The sequence below is a fragment of the Microchirus variegatus genome, assembly GCF_963457635.1.
Source record: "Microchirus variegatus genome assembly, chromosome: 16".
Classification (NCBI taxonomy): Eukaryota; Metazoa; Chordata; class Actinopteri; order Pleuronectiformes; family Soleidae; genus Microchirus; species Microchirus variegatus.
Window position 1 is genome coordinate 9266911 of NC_139817.1, and position 20693 is coordinate 9287603.

General features: G+C 41.4%; 1 protein-coding gene across 1 annotated transcript in view; it reads left to right on the plus strand.

Annotated features, from left to right (window-relative positions):
* Window positions 1-15116, plus strand: part of LOC310938627 (transmembrane protein 132C) — a gene marked incomplete at both ends in the record, with an annotated part of 148697 nt that extends 133581 nt beyond the window's left edge. Inside the window, 4 exons of the mRNA XM_083903167.1 lie at window positions 2816-3024; window positions 5725-6031; window positions 13316-13507; window positions 14034-15116. Coding sequence (XP_083759293.1) covers window positions 2816-3024; window positions 5725-6031; window positions 13316-13507; window positions 14034-15116 — 1791 coding nt within the window. The remainder of the gene's footprint in view (window positions 1-2815; window positions 3025-5724; window positions 6032-13315; window positions 13508-14033) is intronic.
* Between the last annotated feature and the right edge of the window lie 5577 nt (window positions 15117-20693).

Genomic DNA, 20693 nt, shown 5'->3' on the forward strand with positions numbered 1-20693 from the left:
ACATAGTGACGCTGACCTCGGCAGCGTTCGCCACAGCCCTATACCCATCTGATTATGGAACAGCGAGGGACGCTCTACCTCCTCTCTCTCCATCTCTTCGTCAAAGAAACCACGAAATAAAGACCTTTTATGATTCTTTGTTGGGTAATGCCGAGGTTTTGATGGTTACGTCCTTCTCATTTCTACCTCGACTATAAACAGCACCAAACACATGCAATAGTTTTCTTATTGAGTGTAGCGCTCAAATATTTTGGTTAAAGGCGCCATATGTAAGAATGTGGCCAAAAACGGTGACTACATTCAAATTCAAAACACCGAGGTCTTTTAGGTTTCGTTTTCAGACGTAACTGGGCTGAGACTCTACTGACTGTAATGATTGGTAGACGGCAGTAGGTGGCGCCACATGACAAAACATGATTTCAAAACATAAACTTGATTTGCAGTCTGCAAAATATTATTTTTAATGCAAATATTTTGGCTGTACTGTTGTTGTTGGTGAGTTCAATATGTTATATGAACATTATTCCTGAGTCTCTGTGACATATTAGGAGGATTTTACGGCCAGTCGCTTTCGATTTTTTACATAATGCACCTTTAATTATTAGACAACATTACTGTCCTAAATGTCAGGGTTTAGTGTCATCTTTAACTTAACTAAATTGTTATAAAACATGATGCAAATTCTTTGCCTCTAATTATGCTCCAAACTATATTATATGATATTAATTATTATGGGTATTAATTGAGAAACACATATTTATACACTGTGGCACTAACAGTGGCTCGACGTATAGAATCTTTCACAGTGAGAGCTTTCTTTTGTATGTTTACATTTTAGCTTATATGTATATATTTATTTATTATTTTGTTTTTGCCAAGGTTAAAAGACACGACCAGAGTTTGATTTGTTGCTGCGCTTCCCCCGGGGGAACTGCTTTTGAAAAGTCTCTCTTTTGTGGAATTTTCCAGAAAGCTGCAGTATCCAATATTAGCGGTCAAATCACACACACACACACTGAAAATGTGGTGAGAATAAGAATAGTTTGTGGTCATGTCTCTCAATGACAAAGACATCATCGCCCCCGTTTCTGCAAATGTGTTACAATTAGCGGCACGAGTTGCAGCCAATTCTGCCTTTTTGGTGGTGGCACGTCCTCCCTCTTCTGTCCAAATGTCCTCGGCGAGACGTGATGTAGTGCGGGGGGGGTGCACGCCGTGGTCTTCCCTCTGATCCATGCTGATGAGCTGGGTTGAAACAGCCACTGTGTTTGTGTGTTTTTCCTTTTTGATGCCAGACTTGGTCAGAAAGCACACGGTATCTCAAAAAAACGGGTTCACACAGGTCAGTTGACCTTTTGCTGAGTTTTTTTTTTCACCAGCTTCCACCGTCGCTGTTTCAGAACCGGGCAAAACAAAATGTTGTTAGAATATTGAAAAGAAAAAAAAAAAAAACTTAACTCCTGTGTTAATAAAGAGTAAGCTCAACAAATAATGAATGAAAATGCACACGTTTGCTTCTGTAGTCAAGAATAATGCAAAAAAAATGAAAAAGTTGCCTATACAGAAGCTTTAAAACACACAATCTTCAAGTAAAAACAAATAAATAATGATAATCTTTGTCTGTTCATTGAGTCCATTTGACTCAGATGTCCTCCAAGTCCTCACTTACAATTGGATTCAGTGATGTCCTAATCTGTGTCTGCACTCTGGGTAGATTCCAAGTATGTGTGGATCTTATTATGATGGATTGTTTCCGCGGTGAAGCGACAACAGGAACTGTATAAAATCGCACAAAACTCGAGACCGAAAGGTAGAAATTGTAATAATAATGATACAGTAATAGCTTAAATGATTTGCATTCCAACTAATAAAAACGTATATGACTTGTATTTTACCATAATTTGATCTAGGAAAATGAAAATTTGAGCAAAAATCGTCCAGTTGAAGCCTTCACGTTCTTTTAATTTCAGCCCTAAGAATCATCAGCCTCTCTTGTTCAGGAAGATGGAAGAGAAGAAGGGAGATACCAAGCTCTTTTGTTTGTCAGGGAGACGCTGGTTTGACATCATTTGAGAGTAAAGCTGCCAGGTTTTATACAAATAAGTGGAGACAGATGACATTCTCCTTTTAACAGGTTGTGTGTGTATATATATATATATATAAAAGCATTTCTCAGTATTGAAGGCACGAGCTGAAGTTATCCTTTGTGCCAGTCAAGCTTACGCTGGCGTTTGATATAGAAACGCATTAAAAATGCGAGTGATTACAAACAAAGTTCGACGACTTGGCCGTTTGCGAGGATAAGAATGTGCGATGAGAAGATTCCGCTGGTGCTTTTGAAGATAAAGGCAGACACTTGTGATGTCCCTGCCGCATCAAATCTCTCCTCGCTGGAGACGCATCTGAGAAATCTCAGCCATTGATCCGAGTTGTACTTTATCCAGCCAATCTTTGTGAGGTTTGAGAAAGTAGCTGTTGTTTTGTACCCCCCTCCCCCCTGTAAAGATGAGGCAGGTTTGTGCCTCCTCTCTCTGGTCCATCTGTTACGTTGATCTGTCGCAGTCCTTCTACTTACACACACATTCTTCCAGATGCATGAAAAAAGTATCTGCTTATAGTAAGCAGACTTATGGTGTTCTTTGAAGAAATGTCAAAGCTTTTTTTTTTTTACTCAGGGGAAACTATAGTGCTACTGACCAGAGTGACTAAATCTGACTCTTAGAGCTGCTATCGGAAATTAAAAATGGTCTTATCGTAAGGGTAAATACTTAATCCAAGTATTCTTTTTCTTTGTGCCTTTCCCTTTTACCTCCAGGTGTCAGAGCGATGTGACTACGTCTACGTCAACGGAAAAGAGTCGAGAGGAAAAAGTAGCGTGATGCTCAACTTTACCTACAGCTTCCTCAGTGCACAGTTGGAGATGAGCGTATGGATCCCTCACCTGCCGCTGCTCATCGACATCGCTGACCCTGATCTCAGCCAGATTAAAGGCTGGAGGGTCCCTGTCAGCACCGGGAACAGGAGGTTAGTAGCACTGTAGCATGCTGTATTACATTTTAGTACTAAACTGAAACCCACTTTTAAATATTGGTAAGATGGCAGCATTGTTGAGGCACTTTACAACACAACAAAATTTAATACTGAACCAATACTGAATACTGATTTTTTTTTTGTTGCTGCAGAGGCAAAACAGCAAAAGAAAATGTCTTTATTTGGGTCAGTAACCTATGTAGTCGTTAATAATCCACAAGAATCCCGAATAGCATTCTTCACATGGCAAAATATACGGATTCGGACACATGAGGCATTAAATGCAGGTGCAGAGGCAGAGTTAGTGTCACGAGTGTCTTGTAATTCACCCGCCTCATCTCCTAAAAGGTTATAAGAAAATGAGTAATAGGTTTCAGCGTCACACACAATTTCCGGAGACTAAAGAGAAGTCACACAGTGCACAGTGATCTGTGTCACACGTCAGTTTGAATAGAGAGTCTTTGGATTTTTTCTTTTCCTCCTAATGCGAATATGATGACAATATTCACAGTCAGTGATGGTGTGTTTTGTTAACATACTATTTATAAATGCTAAATAATGTTGATGATATATATATACATGTCTATATATGTATATAAATATATAAAACTTTATATATGTATAAAACTTTCCTTATCGGATTAACCCTTTAACACCAAGCGTATCACAGACGACGCGTTTTGCGTAAGTAATACGCAACGGTTTCTGAAAGATGAGAAGTCGCGCATCAAAGTCAACATGTGGTTATTACGGTAATTTCCCTCGTGCTGTTGCAGGAAGCCCAAGAATCAGCTTCTTAGCCGCCAGAGAGGAGAGAGATGGAAAAACACCTCTACATAGTCTCCATTTTTTGGGCCTGAGACAAAACTGAAACAAATGTTCCTTCATATTGCAAATTTAACGGACAAAAATCTGGTGTCCGTGTACAGCTACAGTGTTTTTGTTGTTAATGCACTATTTTAACATGCATTAAATTGTAAACTACTGCCAGATATTGAAAGTTATTCTGGAAAAAATGGACAAAAGCACTTATATTTTTTTATGGCCCTTTTATGGTTTGAATAAGCAAAAAAAAAAAGGCCAGATGGACATTTTGAGGCTCAAGCGTTAAAGGCTTGATACTATCTATCTATTTTATTTGTTGTTTATTTGTCATTTGTCATTTTTTTTGCCATTGACTTATTACGTCCTTCAACCCACAGGGTGGCAGTGTAACACAAATACCCCCTTCTGTAACGCATGATTGGTCACATCAGTCATGTCTGTCAATACTATCACTGCATGTGAAGACTGCATAATATGTGAATATGTTAATCTGCATATTTGCAAGTTTAAAAAAAGGAGAGAGAGAAACCTCCAGAGGTTTCTGTGTCTTTCTCTCTGTGTCTTTCTCTGCGTGTGTGTGTGTGTGTGTGCTCCCCAACTATGAGTGCACTCATTCAAATAAAGCACATAAGCCACCTCATTACACTCCAACAACACTTTGGCTAACCTATCACTCACCGATACAAACATGACCTGACCCTATGTTTTTGTTCCCAGCCACAAATGTCACCTTGGTTTAGATTGCCGTCCCTTCACTGATGTGGACTCAGGCAAGAGGGAGGAGGGAAGGGTGGAGGGGGTAAGAGAGGACGCAGAAAGGGAGGTTAGGAAGTATGCCAAGCCATTGGGCCACAGCATGTTAACCTGTCAACGTGTTTTTCTGCCTGACCGGCCGTGCCTCATTAAACTTAATGAAAACTGTCACTGTCACTTCCCCTCTGCTACGGTAGAGAGAGAGAGGGAGGAAGGCAGTGCTTGAAAGAGAATAAAGGTGAGGGGGAGAGACAGTCATGTTAAGAATTGATGTAGGGAAATGGAGACAGAGAGAGTGTGGCGATGGGCATGCACGCAATCGGAACCGTACAAGTGACGAGAGTGAGTGATAGATGACGAAGAGTGGGGTAGATAACAGTCATCCACGCGTCTAACAACCACAGCAATGTGTCTCTACGTCGTCAACATAGTTGAGTCTGGGGAGCAGATCTGTATTCTATACTATTAAACGTCATGACTCTGCTCAATCCCATTTCCTCCCATCCCACCCCACCACTTTGGTTCTTGTCCACAGTGTAAATTTGCCTGAAATTATTGTTTTTTTTTTTAGCAGAAATGGAAGAAATGTCTTAGTGTACAATCACCCGATTATATGAATTGCTGTTTTTCATTACTGCAGATAGAATAGCCTTTCATATTATATATATATATATATATGCAGAAAATTCAGTGGCTGGGTTTGCAAACATTTCATTTGCTCCGAAACGTACGCACACTCCGAGATGTACGACTACAAAGTGTCTGCAGTTGGCCAAATAAATAGCAGTCATACAGCAATATATACACTGCCCTTTTAAAGGAAATGAGAAACCAAGCAAAGCAGCAGTTTGTCTCTCTGCGAGCTGTTATAATGGATTTCTTTTTTTTTTTGAAAAACAGTGGGAGCCAGTGACTTTTGAGGAGGTCAGTACAATAGACAGTGTAGACTTTGACTGCGGGAAAATACATCTGAGACTTTGTGGGCATTTAGGATGATAAGAATTATAATTAATAGTGATTTTTTTTTTAAAGTAGAAATTCAATGGTGTTAACCTTCAAACTTTATTTCCCTCTGCACTTTTTACTCATACTTGTTTTATTCCCATATTGCGTTAGGTTTGAGAGAGTCACAGATGACAAGGCAGGCGATCCACCCGACGAGAGGACAGATAACGTTTGTACGGCGCAGTACCAGAGCACGACGCTGCGCGTCCTCACGCACTTCGTGGCCGATACCGGAGACGTCAGAGGAGCCATGGACGAAGACGCCGCGGGCCAGCCCAACTTCCTCCTGGGCAGCGACTGGCAAGTGGATGTGACGCAGCTGGTGAAGGACTCGCTGAGGGTGGAGAACCCGAAGGTCGCTCAGCTGCTGGAGGGCGACGTCCTCATCGGACTGAGCGCAGGGACCTCCAAGCTTCAGGTTGTACATCTGTGTAGTGCATGCATCACTTCCCATTTCTGACTCCAACATAGGTAAACAATAACCTCATTCCTCCATCTTGCCTTTCCTTTATTTGGCTTGTTTTTGGTCCTCATTTAAACACAGAGTGCATCATTCCTGCTCCTGCTGCTGCTGCTGCTGCATGGTCTCTCAATCAAAACAATAACAAAAACATAGTTTGATAATGACACTGCGAAGCTGTGCGGGTTCATGGAATCCATCATTAGTGACAAACACACTCAGGGGTTCGCCCTGGAAGTTATAGCAGAGACGGATTAAGTGGATGACGCCATTTAAAAGCGAATAAAATGTAACAATCCGTGAAAAAACCTCGAACAGAAATACAGATTTCTGCAGATTTAAAGAGCGAAAACATTCCGGCCAATGAAAGTATATGACCAGACGAATTATAGAACATTAGAATTAACATAAATCTTGATTTCAATACAGAAATGTTAAATATTATATATTTGAGTCACTATTTTGTTTATAGAGCTCTAATATTTCTAACACAAGATACCAGGTCCTTTTGTGTATTCAAATTAGGATGTCCAGACTCAACTCGCATCTAACTACAACATCTGCAGGATACCTCTGTGGGAGTCGCCCCCTGTAGACAAAGGGGTGTGAAAGCATGGCCTGGAGAGGCAGACCCTTCCCTAGACAAAGAGATCTGAAAGGGATGTTCCCCAGGTATAAATGTTTCAGGCTCACAGTGCTCTGGGTCTTTCTCCAGCTAGGATCACTCCTTGGCCTTTTCCTCGTGTTAGCCGGCAGAACTTCCCTATTTCGTTCTTCACTAACATCAGATCATTTCTACAACACAGTCAACAAAAATGACAACTAGCTGGTAATCATAAGAAACCTAGATATTTTCTTTCAGCGGGTTTGTGGCCCCCCACATTCATCATGTTGTGAGGGGAAAAAAATATAACGCCTAATGAATATTAATGTCGCTCTGTGTGTCTGCTGGATGTATGAAGTGGTCAGGTTTATACATAATAACTTCATAAAGCAATAACGTGTTAGCGTCTGTGCCTTTTTCGGATTGTGGCTGTTGAGTTCTGGCGCTGCGGCAAAAGTTAATTAATGCAAGCGTAAGTACGTTTTTTGAAGAGATTGGTAGAAGGCCGGGCACACTACACACTGTGGAATGGCAAAAAAACAGACAAACATGCATCTCCACGGTCACTTTTTTCTCCCTCTGTCACACACACAAACAAACACACAAAGAGAAATCTATTTATCTATTAAAACAACCAGGTCCTCGCCTCAAGGACAGAATGAGTGCCCACTCGCACTGTAAATAAATGCCAATCTGGCATTTACAAGACAGCACAACACAGAACGTTGGATTGCAATCATAATCTTCCCTCGCCTTTATTTATCAACAGAGCTGTTTGTACTGCGAGACTAATTTTGTGTTAATGCCGCCGCCCTCATTGACGGTCCAGGACGCAGTTTGATCCGAATGAAAGGTCAAAGAAATGGACGATATCACCTTGCGTTTCTGTTCCATATTGATGAAACTGGGAGGGGAAAATGGCTGGGAAATTGAAAAAATGTGTGCAGCCATTTGTTTGTCATTCTACTATGACGTTACATGATTTACTTCAGAGGGATTAATGTAGACCGTATTTCAAACTCGGCTCACAACATAATGGACCCAATTGCGTTTAAGCATTCCGCTCATCTCGTGTACTAATGTATGCAAACTCCTACTTTGTGGGTGCATCCTAATACAGAATACCTTCCAGTTTAATGCGTTGCCTTCATATTCCGTTCATGGTCGTGGTATCTGCTCACTTTTGAAATTGAGAATTCTCATTTGAAATGCATAAAACTTCATGATCGCTTCCTTGATTTTAAACCAGATTTTTGACGAGTACATTTGTGAAGACATTTGATCTTTGAGGGTTTTGATTCGGATCAATTGCCTTCCAGCTGTTGACAGACAGAAGTTTCTTCTTTGCCGTTTGGGTTTTGACTGACAGTCACAGTAATGCCGGTCCAAGCAGCCGTGATTGGAATGAGCTTTTGCTTCTTATCTACAGTGTGGCTTGATTTAGATCTCATTTATCAACGCATAATTGCCAGTTGTGCAAATTGCTTCGCTGAACATAAAGGTTAATTGTACCATTAAATACAATCATGATTTGATTGTGAATGTTTCTATTATTTAATCATCCGTTCGTATGTTTAAAGAGTCGGCGAAGTTCTCCCTCTAGCCGTTGGTATGCCCGTCAGGTAGTCTGTCTGTGGTAAGGTTAAAGTCACTCTAAATGAAAACATGCTCCTGATTTAGGACAAAGCTTTTGGGTTTAATCCAGAGACATTGTGTGAACACTTAGTGAAATGGGTGAACCACTGACTGGGGTCACATGTTCCAATAGCTTTTCCCAATTTTCATAAAAACAACACTACAACACACTCTCTGTGACCTTTTATTTCTCATTTATTGTCATTTACTTGATCAATGTGAAAGACAAAGACAAAAAAAAAAATACATTCCTCCCTTTATTGATTCTGTCAGTGCATTTCAGCCACACTATTAAAGGTGGCATATGTGATAAATGTATTATAGTCACATAAAATGACCATGAAGAAAAATAATTGATAATGGCTTCACTGGTAACAAAGGCCGCCTTTTCTACCACAGGAACTTCTCTCATTTACCCAGGATTTGGAAAAACTTTGATGAGTTTCCCACCGAAATTCCCTGGGGAAAAACTCTCCTTAGACCCCAAACTTTCACCCAAAGAAGTACCTAGAAGATTGGTGGAACACATTTTGCAGCTGTTAAAGCCACTGTGGCTCCAACCTATTGGTGGAAAAAGGGGGGGGCTTATTGGTGCAGCCAGTGTTTTCCACAAAACACATTTTCAAACTCTGTTTATGTTTTGGTTTTGGTGTTTTTGGTCGGTTGTAACACTCGCCGCCCACCCGCCCCATTAACACAGCTAGTATCACTTGAGATGCCAGCAACACCAGCAACAGACACACTTTCACTTTTCAGTCTAAATGTGTTGCTGTCACACTGAAAATTAACCAAATAGTTGTCTGTTGTACTATATGCAAGTCGTATTTATGCATTCATGAAAATATATGTAACAAGTCAAGCACACTCCTGCAATGTTTTTAACTACGATTTCAGTGATAAAGGTCACTTTTGTACATATTTTACATGACATCACCCTTAAAAGATAAAAAAAAAACATCTGGCCAAAACATATTGCATATTGGTTGTATAACATTTACATTTTCTGTATAAGACGCTGGGAGTAGTTTTGACTAAATCTTCAATATTTGTCATATTTGGGTAAGTAATTAACGTCTTATTAGACCAAGGTGGTTCAGTCTTATACTTATACAGTGTCTCACGGTCTTCAACTTGTCTCTTTTCATTTTATGTCCGAGATGTAAATCTTCAACACTCCCCCCGCTCACTCACCTATTGCATTGTCATGTGCCGTTTGAGAAGCTCCCAAAATCTGAGATGAGAGTGGGCTGCCAAACCCAGCACTGTCTTCATGAGCTGTGCCGTTAGACAGCCAAACCCTGAAGACACACAATGAGCAAATGTAGGCCCTGTGACAAGGACTTTGTGAATTTTGAAGGTTTTTTTTCTTCCCCCATTTCTGTCCTTTCTCCTCTGTTATTGTCAAACACACAAGAAAAACGGCTCTCGTAACAGCATATGTCTACATTTCTCAAGGATTTAATCACCCACTTGAATTTTGTTTTTCTTAAACTGGAGAATCTCAATTGTTGGGTTCGTTTTGTGCAGTGATTACAATTTGATCATGAATATAATAGGCTGGTAGTTAAATCGTAATATTGTGGACTATGTACTATGGATCCATCACTTGCATGCACAATACCCTTCATAACAAAGTCCTTACATCGTGGGTCGCGAGTAGTGGCTTTTGGAAAGTTTGGATTTCAAGTTGTTGGTCGCACATGACTAGATCCAGGTGCAAATGGGATTTTGGGATTTCAGCACAATGGAAGTATTCGCAGTTGTAGACAGATATCATACAAGACAGAATTCTGACAGCTTTGAATGGGAAGAAGTTAATTGATCTCTGGGGGTGGAATGGAGCAAACCTGGAAACTCTGGGACTGGTGTGAGGAAGGGACCTGACTCCATTTTTTTTTTTTTACAACTATGGATGTTCAAGGTAAAGACAGATTTTGCTATCTTTCCAACGGAGGAGATAAGAGGCACGACATTTCCACAAAACTGGACAAAGGACTCTTTGATAAAGGGGGATGAGAAAGGAGCAGACGTTTTTTTCCACAGGATGAAGGAAAATAGTCTTGACACCATGGTATACATTCTGAACATTTGTCAGTTTTGATCAATTTGAGGGATACAAAAAATGTGTCTGACCTTGCTGAGAGCTACTTTTATAGATTTTGTATCCTGATATCGTTAAAAGTTAAAAGACGGTGCTTTATTTTCATAGTAGGAAGTTGGGAGGCTTTTACTTAAAGATCAATTATCGAGTAACAATGTTCACCTATTACGATATGAACAGGGTAACACTTATATTAGGGAACACATATTCATATTATTATTATACATATTCATCATTAACTAGGTGCTTACTATCATGCATATAAGTAGCATTCTAGCCCTTATTAGTATATTAATCACATATTAACACCTTATGTTGGAAAAATCTTACTTCATGTTGTAATAGAGGTAGATCAAGGTTATGTAGAATAAGGCGTTACTACGTGCCTAACGATTACTAATGCTACAGGGCTACAATGCTACTTATGTTATGTTAATAAGCGCCTACTTAATGGTGAATAGGTGTTCCCTAATCATCAAGTATTTTGATGGCTGCCAACTTAAATTATATAGCTGGAAATATATCTCAATTTTCATATTGTTCCATTACTTATTTTGAGTTCCTTTCATCTGTATGAAAATCATTTGTTTGCACACTGAACTATTAGTGTTGAAAACAACACCCGTCTGTGCCTACATCACGTAAGGTTAGACCATATTCCAATATTTGGAGACCGTATGCGTTTCATCATTCAAAGACATCACTTTGACAGTGTGGGGGCCATAAAGGGATGAAAAGAGGTACACCAAAGGAAAGAAAACAGGAGAAAGTGTCTGTACAAATGAGGCAGTGATCCGTGCTGACAGTTCATTATGGCTGTTAAATGTTGCTGTGCAGGGGCAGCTGGAGAAGAGACCGCAGCCCTAATTGGAGCGGATGGGAGGCATTCTCTCCTCATAACAATATCACAACAATTTATATGCGTGCACCTCTGGCAACTCAGGAGGGTGGAGATTGTGTTAGTGTGCCTGTTTATATAATCACAATGTTTCTGTATCGAAGCGCTTCTCGGGCATGTAGGCTCCATTAATAAAAAAAAAAAAGCAGTGTACATGAATTTCAATTAGCTTCGGAAAATCTAATCTTTGTTTTTTTCTCCCCATTTATGTAGATCTTTATTAGCAGTGCAGTCTGACCTTCCAGACTGAGAAATTGCTCGTAAACAATGTAATGTCTTTGTCAATAGCTATAAAGGAAGAAGTCAGGTGCTAATATCGTTGAGTATGAGGTGTAGAGAAGTGATCAACGGTCAGAGGTGTCCAAACTGCCATCTTTTGTTATTTTTATCCATGATACTTCGATTTGTATCAAGTGGTAACAGCAATGTAGTTTAACCACAACAATAAAGGCCTCCAAACTATGTTATGATGTTATAGTAAAAATGGTTTGTAGGTCCCTGGGCCTTAACTACTACATGCCACATGCCCTTAAATCTGTGTCGGATAACACGGACTCTGGTATACATGCGCGTCAGGGTCCTGTAGTATCCCACTCTACCATCAGGTGACGGTTCGAGTCGCTGGGACGCAGGGAATATGACGCATTCCTACCAACGAAGAAGATAACGATGCTACAGCTCCCTCGGATTCGATCGGCTGGTTCGAGCAGCTCACAGCTGAAAGGCCGCCGTGCAGGGGAGTCGTGGTGTCAGCCGGTTCAAGGGTTGCCAGGGCGAGACTCAGATGACTATGCTTGGCGACTACTTCTTCTTCTGTTGTTGAAATCTTTTTTTCTGCTTGGTGAGTGGGGCTTAATGCTCCACCTACTGGTTGGGTGGGAATTCAGTGCACGTGCACCCAATACGTTCTTTGCACGCAGTTCCAAAATCTGGGCATTTCGAGCTGGAGTATACCAGGGCCTTTTATACCTTTTCATGACTTCAAAGGGTAACATTTAGGACAATGTATTAACTAAAATGTAATAGACTTGTATATGACAGAGAGAGAGAGCGTTAAACCTCATCAAAATTCTGTATGTTGCCTCGTTGTCCGAGAGTATCCACTCTAGCATGTCTGTCGCAGTCTGTCTCCCGCTTCCCCTGCATTTTCAGAGTTCGTATTTTTTACTCATGTCCATTGCAGACCCTTGTTTTTACTTCTCCTCTGGTTAGGACCATTTTTTGAGAAAGGTACTTAGGCCTTTTTATGTGTGGTGTAATTTAAAGCAGCTAATTGCTCTCTGCTCACTCTGCATTAATGGGTGGCTCAACAGACCAAAGCTCCAAACCAAAACCTAAGCACAGTGTGCTGCCCGCAGATGAAAATGCATTTGTGAACGCGCTGACTGCACCGCTGTTATTACTGAAGCCAGTGTTTCAGTTTAAGTTCATTTCAATCTCTTTATAGACTTTATATTATACACGTCACATATTTCCATGGTCTTCTCCTAACCCTGACCTCATCTTGTGTCCTCATCTTGCAGGATCCAGATCCATTTTCGAGGCTATTATTATTACTATTTTTATCATATGATGATATCACCATTATTATTATGCTATAGTTAAAGTTGATAGCAGTATAATGTATCAACAATCGCTGCTGCTGCTTGTATACATGACATTGTAGTTCTATAAACATGGCTTAACTGATTCAGAACTGTATAACTTGATATAATTGTTGTATATCTACCTCAGGGTTAGGTCCCTCTTGTTCTTTCTGGCCCTCATTTTTCTTTTGGTCCCAACCGGTTGAGGCATCCGGCCGCACATCTTTGAGTCTGGTTCTGTCAGAGATGTCTTCTTCTTTCCTCTCCATTGATGCCCAGTGCTTGCTCATTGTGTGAATTGTTGGGTTCCTCTGCTCTCGATAACGTCGTCTATGTACAGTGCCTTGAGATAATGTAAGTTTGTGATTCGGTGCTATACAAGTAAAACTGAATTGAATTGAGTTTGCCTGTGTTGCAGGTGCTGTCCCCACTGACATCATCCGTCTTGGCTGAGAAGAGCATCAGGGTGCGGGATGATAGAGTGAGTGTGACAGAGCTCGGGGTGCAGCTGGTGTCAGGACTCTCTCTGTCCCTGCACCTCAGCCCAGGGAGTAACAGGGCCATTGTCGCCACCGCAACCACACAGGAAGTCAGTGAATCACTCAAGCAGGTATTCACTACTTCACATAATTAATCATTCTTTAACCTGTCATAAACGGGGGGGGGGGGGGGGGGTAGTCTAATGTTTACTGCACCTGCATCGTACTCTGCATTCTTTTGTGGGTTATGAGCTCAGGGTTGGATCAGGGTTATTTTCCTTCTATAATGAATTCACTCTTGATATAGAGAAGCCATCTCTTTGATTTCCATATCCAGCCACTGAACAGCTCAGTTATTCATGCAATTATAATTTCAAATGGAGGATGGCTACTGTCTTTTCCCTTAGAGAGAGAAATATCTGGCTTTCAGGAGAATAGTTACAAATCCACTCTATCCAATTGTTTCAACTAGCTGTCTATTGTAATTAAAGCTTCTTTTCTTTTTTTTCACTCTACCAAGTACTTCTGCTTCCAGTTGCTATTATGCATTCACAGGAATTGTACACGTTGCTGGAGCTTGGAGTTATTCTGTCTGCTATTTGCTCCATTGTGTTCCTGTTGTACCAATTCTTGTTGTTCTGTGTGTCTGTTTTTTAGGAGTCCCTCATCAGTGCTTGGCTGCAGTTCAGTGATGGATCGATGACTCCACTAGACAATTACAACCCTGCCCATTTTAGTCTGGCAGCCACCTCTCTGGATGAACGAGTGGTGGCGGTGCAGCATACTGCGGCATGGAAGTGGCCTATTATTGTCGCCAAGGGCGAAGGCCAAGGTTTGCTTGTGCGTGTTGAAATGACGCCATCTGATGTTTGCCAGAGGGGCAAGCGGCGTGCTGTTCTCGCCACTGGAATGGCAAACGTGCAGGTGAGGTTTGGTCAGCCTGACGGGCCGTACAGACAACCAGGAGATCGGCGAACAAGGCCTGACCCTCCGTATTATGGTGGATCTATCTCTGACATGGAAACTGGGTTAATCAACCGGGGAGCCACTACCATCCGGGGCCAGGTTCCAGTGAGGCCTAACGGGGGCCGTCTAGCAGCAGACAGTGGGGCAAGAGTCCCGAGTGATTTCTCTGAATTTCCAGATCAGGCGGAGCTTCCTCGCAGCCGCAGCACCGATGAGGACTTGTTACCATCTCGTCGAGGTCTTACGGACCTGGAGATTGGTATGTACGCCCTGCTGGGAGTCTTTTGCCTGGCCATCTTGGTTTTTCTAATCAACTGCATATCTTACACATACAAATACCGGAGCAAGCAGCTGTCCCTGGAGGCCCCCGAGGCCATGCCACATGCCCATGACTGGGTTTGGCTGGGCCAAGAGGAAGGGCTGTGTCTGCAGCAACAGCAGCATGACGAGCTGGGAGGCACTCTAGAGGAAGGTAGCCAGCTATTAAACGGAGGTGCCCAGCGCGGTAACGCCGGTGTGGGAGGCTTTAGCTCATGTGGCAAGGATCACAGGAGTGAGTCACTTAACTCACCCACGACAAAGAGAAAAAGGGTGAAGTTCACGACCTTTTCCAACGTCAAGTCCAGTAATGGATGTCCTGTGCTCAGCCCATTAGCACTAGTGCAGACTAGTGAGATAAAATGGGTATGTCCGGACATTGAGCTCGGGGACTCAAAGGATCTTAGGAACTACATGGAAAAGCTGAATGAGAATGCAATTAAGAGCACTGCGTAGGCGGCACTGGGTATTTCTAACGAACTACAGAGAAACTCACCTGAATGCCTTCAGACTAAGGAGGGAATGAGGGCCGGAGAGACTAAAGGAAAGAAGAGTAAGGGTGCAAGAGAGAAAAGAGAGAAAAGAGACCGGGCTGTTGTTTAATGTAAACAGCTGCGTGGTGCGTTCAGCCTCTGTCAGAATGACAGCACTCAGACGTGGCCGAGAAACAGGACATGATCGACCATGACACCACAGCGTAGTTATAAAGGGGCGAAATGTGAACTTGATAGTTGTTGCTTAATGTTTGTTCTTTGTCCTCAATTGCAGTTCAGTTTTCTTCACTATGCACCATTATAATTAATATAATTTTCCCTTGTTTGAAATTGTCACGTTTTAGTGTTGTATCTCTGGTATTTTTTGCACTCTGTCGCTTTTTATTTTTAGAGTTGCTATATGACCCGAGCCACCTGTCCGCAATTATAGACTCTAGGAGAGAAGAGTTAAAAAAGCTATTTTGTATTGTATATAGACAAGTTTGATTCGCAGATATTATATGTACAGTAACATTTTGTAAAAGTGCTGTTCAGTTACGTTTTTTTGGTTTTAGTTATTTTGTTTCAGTTTTCGTCTCCGGAAACCAGATCCATGCATGATGTTGTTAAAGATGAGGCATGTGTGTCTGGACTGGTCCTTGAAATGAAAGTGTATAGATAACTAATGCTAATACCTCTGGAGACAAGTCGGTTTAGTGTTACTGCATTAATTATGGAGCTGAGTTTTGGATTGGTTCAATATGCTGATATTGTTTTCTGTTTGTTAGCACCTGCATTTCCCTCATTAGTTTTTATTAATGGGTTGTTTTATGTGTGATCCGCCTTTGATTCTGTTGCGTCCTTCAAAAAAAAAAAAAAATGTGTATACTGACAACCATCATGACTATCAAAAGACAATCACATATGACTCAACTGCATTCATTCATAATGTTCCATTAAAAACAGTCTATTTTGCGGCTAATATGCTGGACATAAGTTGGTAATATGTGGTTTCTTTGACTACTTTACATGATATTTAGAAGGAGTCGCCGAATAAATGGAAACAAACTGTGAAATGAACGCTTAAAATCTCACTTCACTACTTTTGTCATATGTCAGTAACAGTCAAGCCCATTTTTTAATCTCTCTGTTTTAAAACTGGCTGCTGGATTAATTAAAACTGAAGGTGACTCTTCTCCATCACGCTGCCGTCTGAGTCATTGATCTGTCTAATATATTCTTCTTTTTTTTAGTCTGTGATCTTTTGCCTCGTCACATATCAAAATGAAGTGTCTGGTGTTGTCGGAGAGCGGTCGGCGCAAGCTGTCAGCTGACACAGACGAGATAAGTTATTGAGCAGGAGATCCACATCAAATTAACTGATGCCTAATTTCAGAACCAGGAAGTGCGTCTGGGTGAGAGAGCGACAGGAGCATCGCCCACAACATGGAGGAGCGAGTGAGTCAAGGCAATGGCAGGACAAAAGCTACACAAACGTGTGTGTGATCAGAGCTGCAGGCCAAGGTAACAAACAAATTGAAATGTGAATGTCGCCACTCATACTCGCACACATAATGCAAAGGTCTTTATATGCAAAATAGAAAATGTAAAAGGAATGTGCAGTATGGACATATGTAGGGAGGGAAAAAAATCATGTAGCAATGCATGAATAACTTTTTTTTTTTCTTTTTTCTGCCTAATACTGTAGGTATAGTGTAATCTACAGGAGACTGATGAAGTTTATACCCGTTTTCCCCCCGGGGGGAAGACCCAGGTCTCACTGGAGAGTCTCTGGCTCGGCCTGGGATTCCCCCGGAAGAGCTGGACGAAGTGGCCCGAGGAAGAGGGACTCGACCTCGGATAAGCGGTACAAAAAGGATGGATTATGGGGAGCATTTGCTTTGTCGGTTTTGCAATTTGTAGACCGTCCCTGTTCACTCATAATGGAGCTTATTTAGGTTGTAGCTGATTGTTTACTTTAGTTTAGGAGGAAAGACACTAACGTTAACCATAACATAATAACATGCATTATTAATGTGTGGCAACGAGTGATGTGTATCGATCCCACGCATTATTATTGCAAACAACGTCACCTGCCAGACTCTGTAGGGTTCGGTACGTTTTCTAGGGACCGGGTTTTTATGTTAAACTTAAAGGGATACTTCACCTATTTGAATGTGGCTTTGTATTGCTAGAACAGCAGTAGTATTTTTTAGAAAATGTGCTTCCCTCCCTCAGTTTTTCCCTGACTTGTAAAAAAAATCTGTTTTCCCTTATCCAAATGTGCCCTACTGTGAGTCAAATGACGAGTTTTGCATCACAGTAGGGCACATTTTGAAAATGGAAAACAGATGTTTTTACAACTCAGTGAAAAATTGAGGGAGGGAAGCACATTTTCTAAAAAATACTACTGCTATTCTAGCAATACAAAGCCACATTCAAATCGGTGAAGTATCTTACCTTAGTGTACTAAGGCAGAAAACATCCCACTGATTAGTGAAATTTGTTTATCATAATTTGCATTTAAAAAGTTGTAGGCCGTGTCGTGTCAGAACTCTTAAAAGCTTTCGAAGCCACTCAGACAATTAAGTCTTTTTACTGCAGGATCACAGACAAGCTCCCATTTCTGAAAGGGCAACCTCATTAGAGATTACTCAGTTCAGTCTTATTACATGTTAATATGGAATTTCCAGTACAATTTGTCTTGCCCACTTACACTGTACGTTTAAAAGCAGCTATAATTTGCTCGGTAATTAAAGTCAACCTAAGGACCCGTGCACCAGAGATGTCCCCAGGTTACAATGAGGAAGGGGGGGGGGGGGGTTTAAAGGTTTTAAACATTTCATTTAAAAGAAGAAGCACATCATCAATAATGGTATTTTTACATACCTGCCTGGGGCGAGTCGGTAGTTTGTAATTCAATAACAGTCAATACAGTCTCATACGCTCAAATTAATAAGGGGCAGCTCAACAAGGTCTTACAACGATTATGTGATCGCCAAACATAAATTTAAATGTAGTTTAATGCTTTATTAATAATTAAAGTTGAGAAATATCTATAAGGTTACTGTTTCTATAATACATTTAACACATTTTTCACAGCTTTGCTATGTGCTCTTCTGGAGGTATTCATTATTAATTACAAGATGAAGTATTGCAGTTTAAGAAAAAAAAAAAAAAAAAGGGCTCAGTCGAAGCGGAGGGTGAAAGACTGGGATAAACTCTGTCATCTACCATTAGCGAGCCTCTGGCTCTACTGTCATTTTTCAAAGTATGTCTTGTTATTCCCCCGCAGACTGTTCCGTCTCTCTCTCTCGCTCTCTCGCCAGATAAAGTACCACAGCTTGTCTGCCTCTCTTTACACCTACAGGCCAGCACTAACTAACTACTCATTTTTTATGTCAACTTCTCCTTTTAAAAGCCTCTCGCTGTACCCTATATACAACCGGACTCCAGTCATTAATGTACCCATCTTTGCAAGAACTTCAAAAACTTCAGTTTTTGTGCTTTTCCCAAAACTTTTTTAACAAACACCTCAGTGGACATTCTTATCACACTGAACCACAAACACCCAACTCTGCTCAACTGTCTCTCCCCCCTCTCTGTCTTAAATCACTTAGACTTGTGCCTGTGTCCTCGACACTGAACTGCCAGGTTTCTCTTCTTGCTGATGCAGGGATCTCTAGGTCTGGGCCAATAACTGACAGCTCCTATCAGGTATAGTGGAACAGAGACCTGTCACCATTACAACCCCTCTCTGCTGACATTCACTCCGCTGATATATTGCCAGTGTGCCGTTTCACAGATTTCCCTATCATTGCTATGCCAACAATCCTCAGCATAAACCTCTCTCTCCCCCTTTGTTTCTCATTTTCTTTGACGTGCCGGTTGGAGCGAGCATCAATCCTTTCCTTTAGTCATATCTGTCTGTCAATGCTGACAAAAATGCTTACAATTTACAAGCTGATACCAAATAACAAAATACAGCAAGGTTTCCAGTAAAACAAGTGCGATGTATAGCAGCTCTATTTTGGCTTGAAATGAAAGTAAAATTATGACAAAACCACAGAAATACAGTAAAGGCTCTTTTTTATTTTAATAATTACAGATGTATTACTTGAAATGGTAGAGTTGGCGATCCTGGGAAAAGAATTAGAGAGGGCTACATTTTGAATTTAAAAGTCCAAGCCCCTTTCTTAAAGCGGACCTAGAGTGGTCCTGTTGCACATACATGTGAGTTATGGAGGTCTACTTACATACATTAACTTGTTTTTATGGTCAAAAACCTCCTAGTTGCTGTAAACGAGCCGATGGAAATCCTATTTTCTGACGGTGTTTCCCAGCCCCGAGATTTGAGACTCAACTCTCTCACCCAGAAGACAGAGTCTTGTGATTGGCCAGTACCCGGAAGTGACATATTCAGCACACCCGCTCTCAGAAGCACAGCTCCCCCCTCTGGAACGGTGGATGCACTGCTACTCATTATCAAAACATTGTTTTAACAATGTTTAAAAATAGCTTCGTCATGACTCCCCGCCGCAGTCCCTTTTATGACTTTGACCCGGAGTCAGACCCTGAGTCAGAAGACACTGTCGCGCTTGAAACACCTCCACAATGGACGTTATTCTTCTTCTGCGGTTCAATGTACGCAACCGGATGTGCCCGGACTAGTGCCCAGGCCAGGACGATCTGCTGATCCTGAGAACCGGTGTTTACATAACCGGACCAGGTTTTTTCAGAGATCTTGCTGAGCCCGAGATTACAATAAAACACAGCGTTCTCAGCAGTGGCTGAAATGTTTGTTTAGAACCCACCAGGGTTTCTTAAACAAGGTAAGGACGTAGATACACACTAAAAAACAGCGTTAATTGGAACGTCCGGTCTAGGTCCGCTTTAAGACTTCCCTCCCAAGCGCCACCTCCAGAGCACAGGAACGCCCAACGCACACAGATTCACCAGCGCTGCGCAGTATCGGTAACTTCCGGTACTTTTTGGTGACGTTCACTTTTTTGGGCACTTGTTCGAATGACAACGTGATGCCGAAAACCAACAAATACTCACAAAGTTCTCAAAGACATAAAGTCAATTTACCTGTCCAGTAGAAACGGCTTTGTGAGCTTTCAGTTGTCGCCACCGTTCAAACGCAGAGCCGGTGTTCACCCAAAAACTGTCTTTCGTTTGCGACCAACACATCTTTTCTGCCATAACGTTGCTGCGTTAACTGTCAATTGGGTTGTGAAGAGGATTTTTAAGCAATACAGTAAAAAAGAAAATGATCTCCCACCCAACTCAACTCAAATAATTGTGTAGCCTGTAGATAACGGTTTAATTGTTTAAAACAAGTCTTGTTCAGGGATCACACACAAGCCAAACACAGTAAGTTCCTTCTACACTGAAAGGAACACACCCTTGTCCTTTTATGCCAGTGCACTCAAGATGTGAGGGAAATATCGTTTTATTTCATGGCATCATACTCGCATAAATTCTTATAGGCGCTGTATCAACATCCTTTTAAGAATTTATCTTGCTTCACTCGTCTCATTAGACATAAAAACGTTGT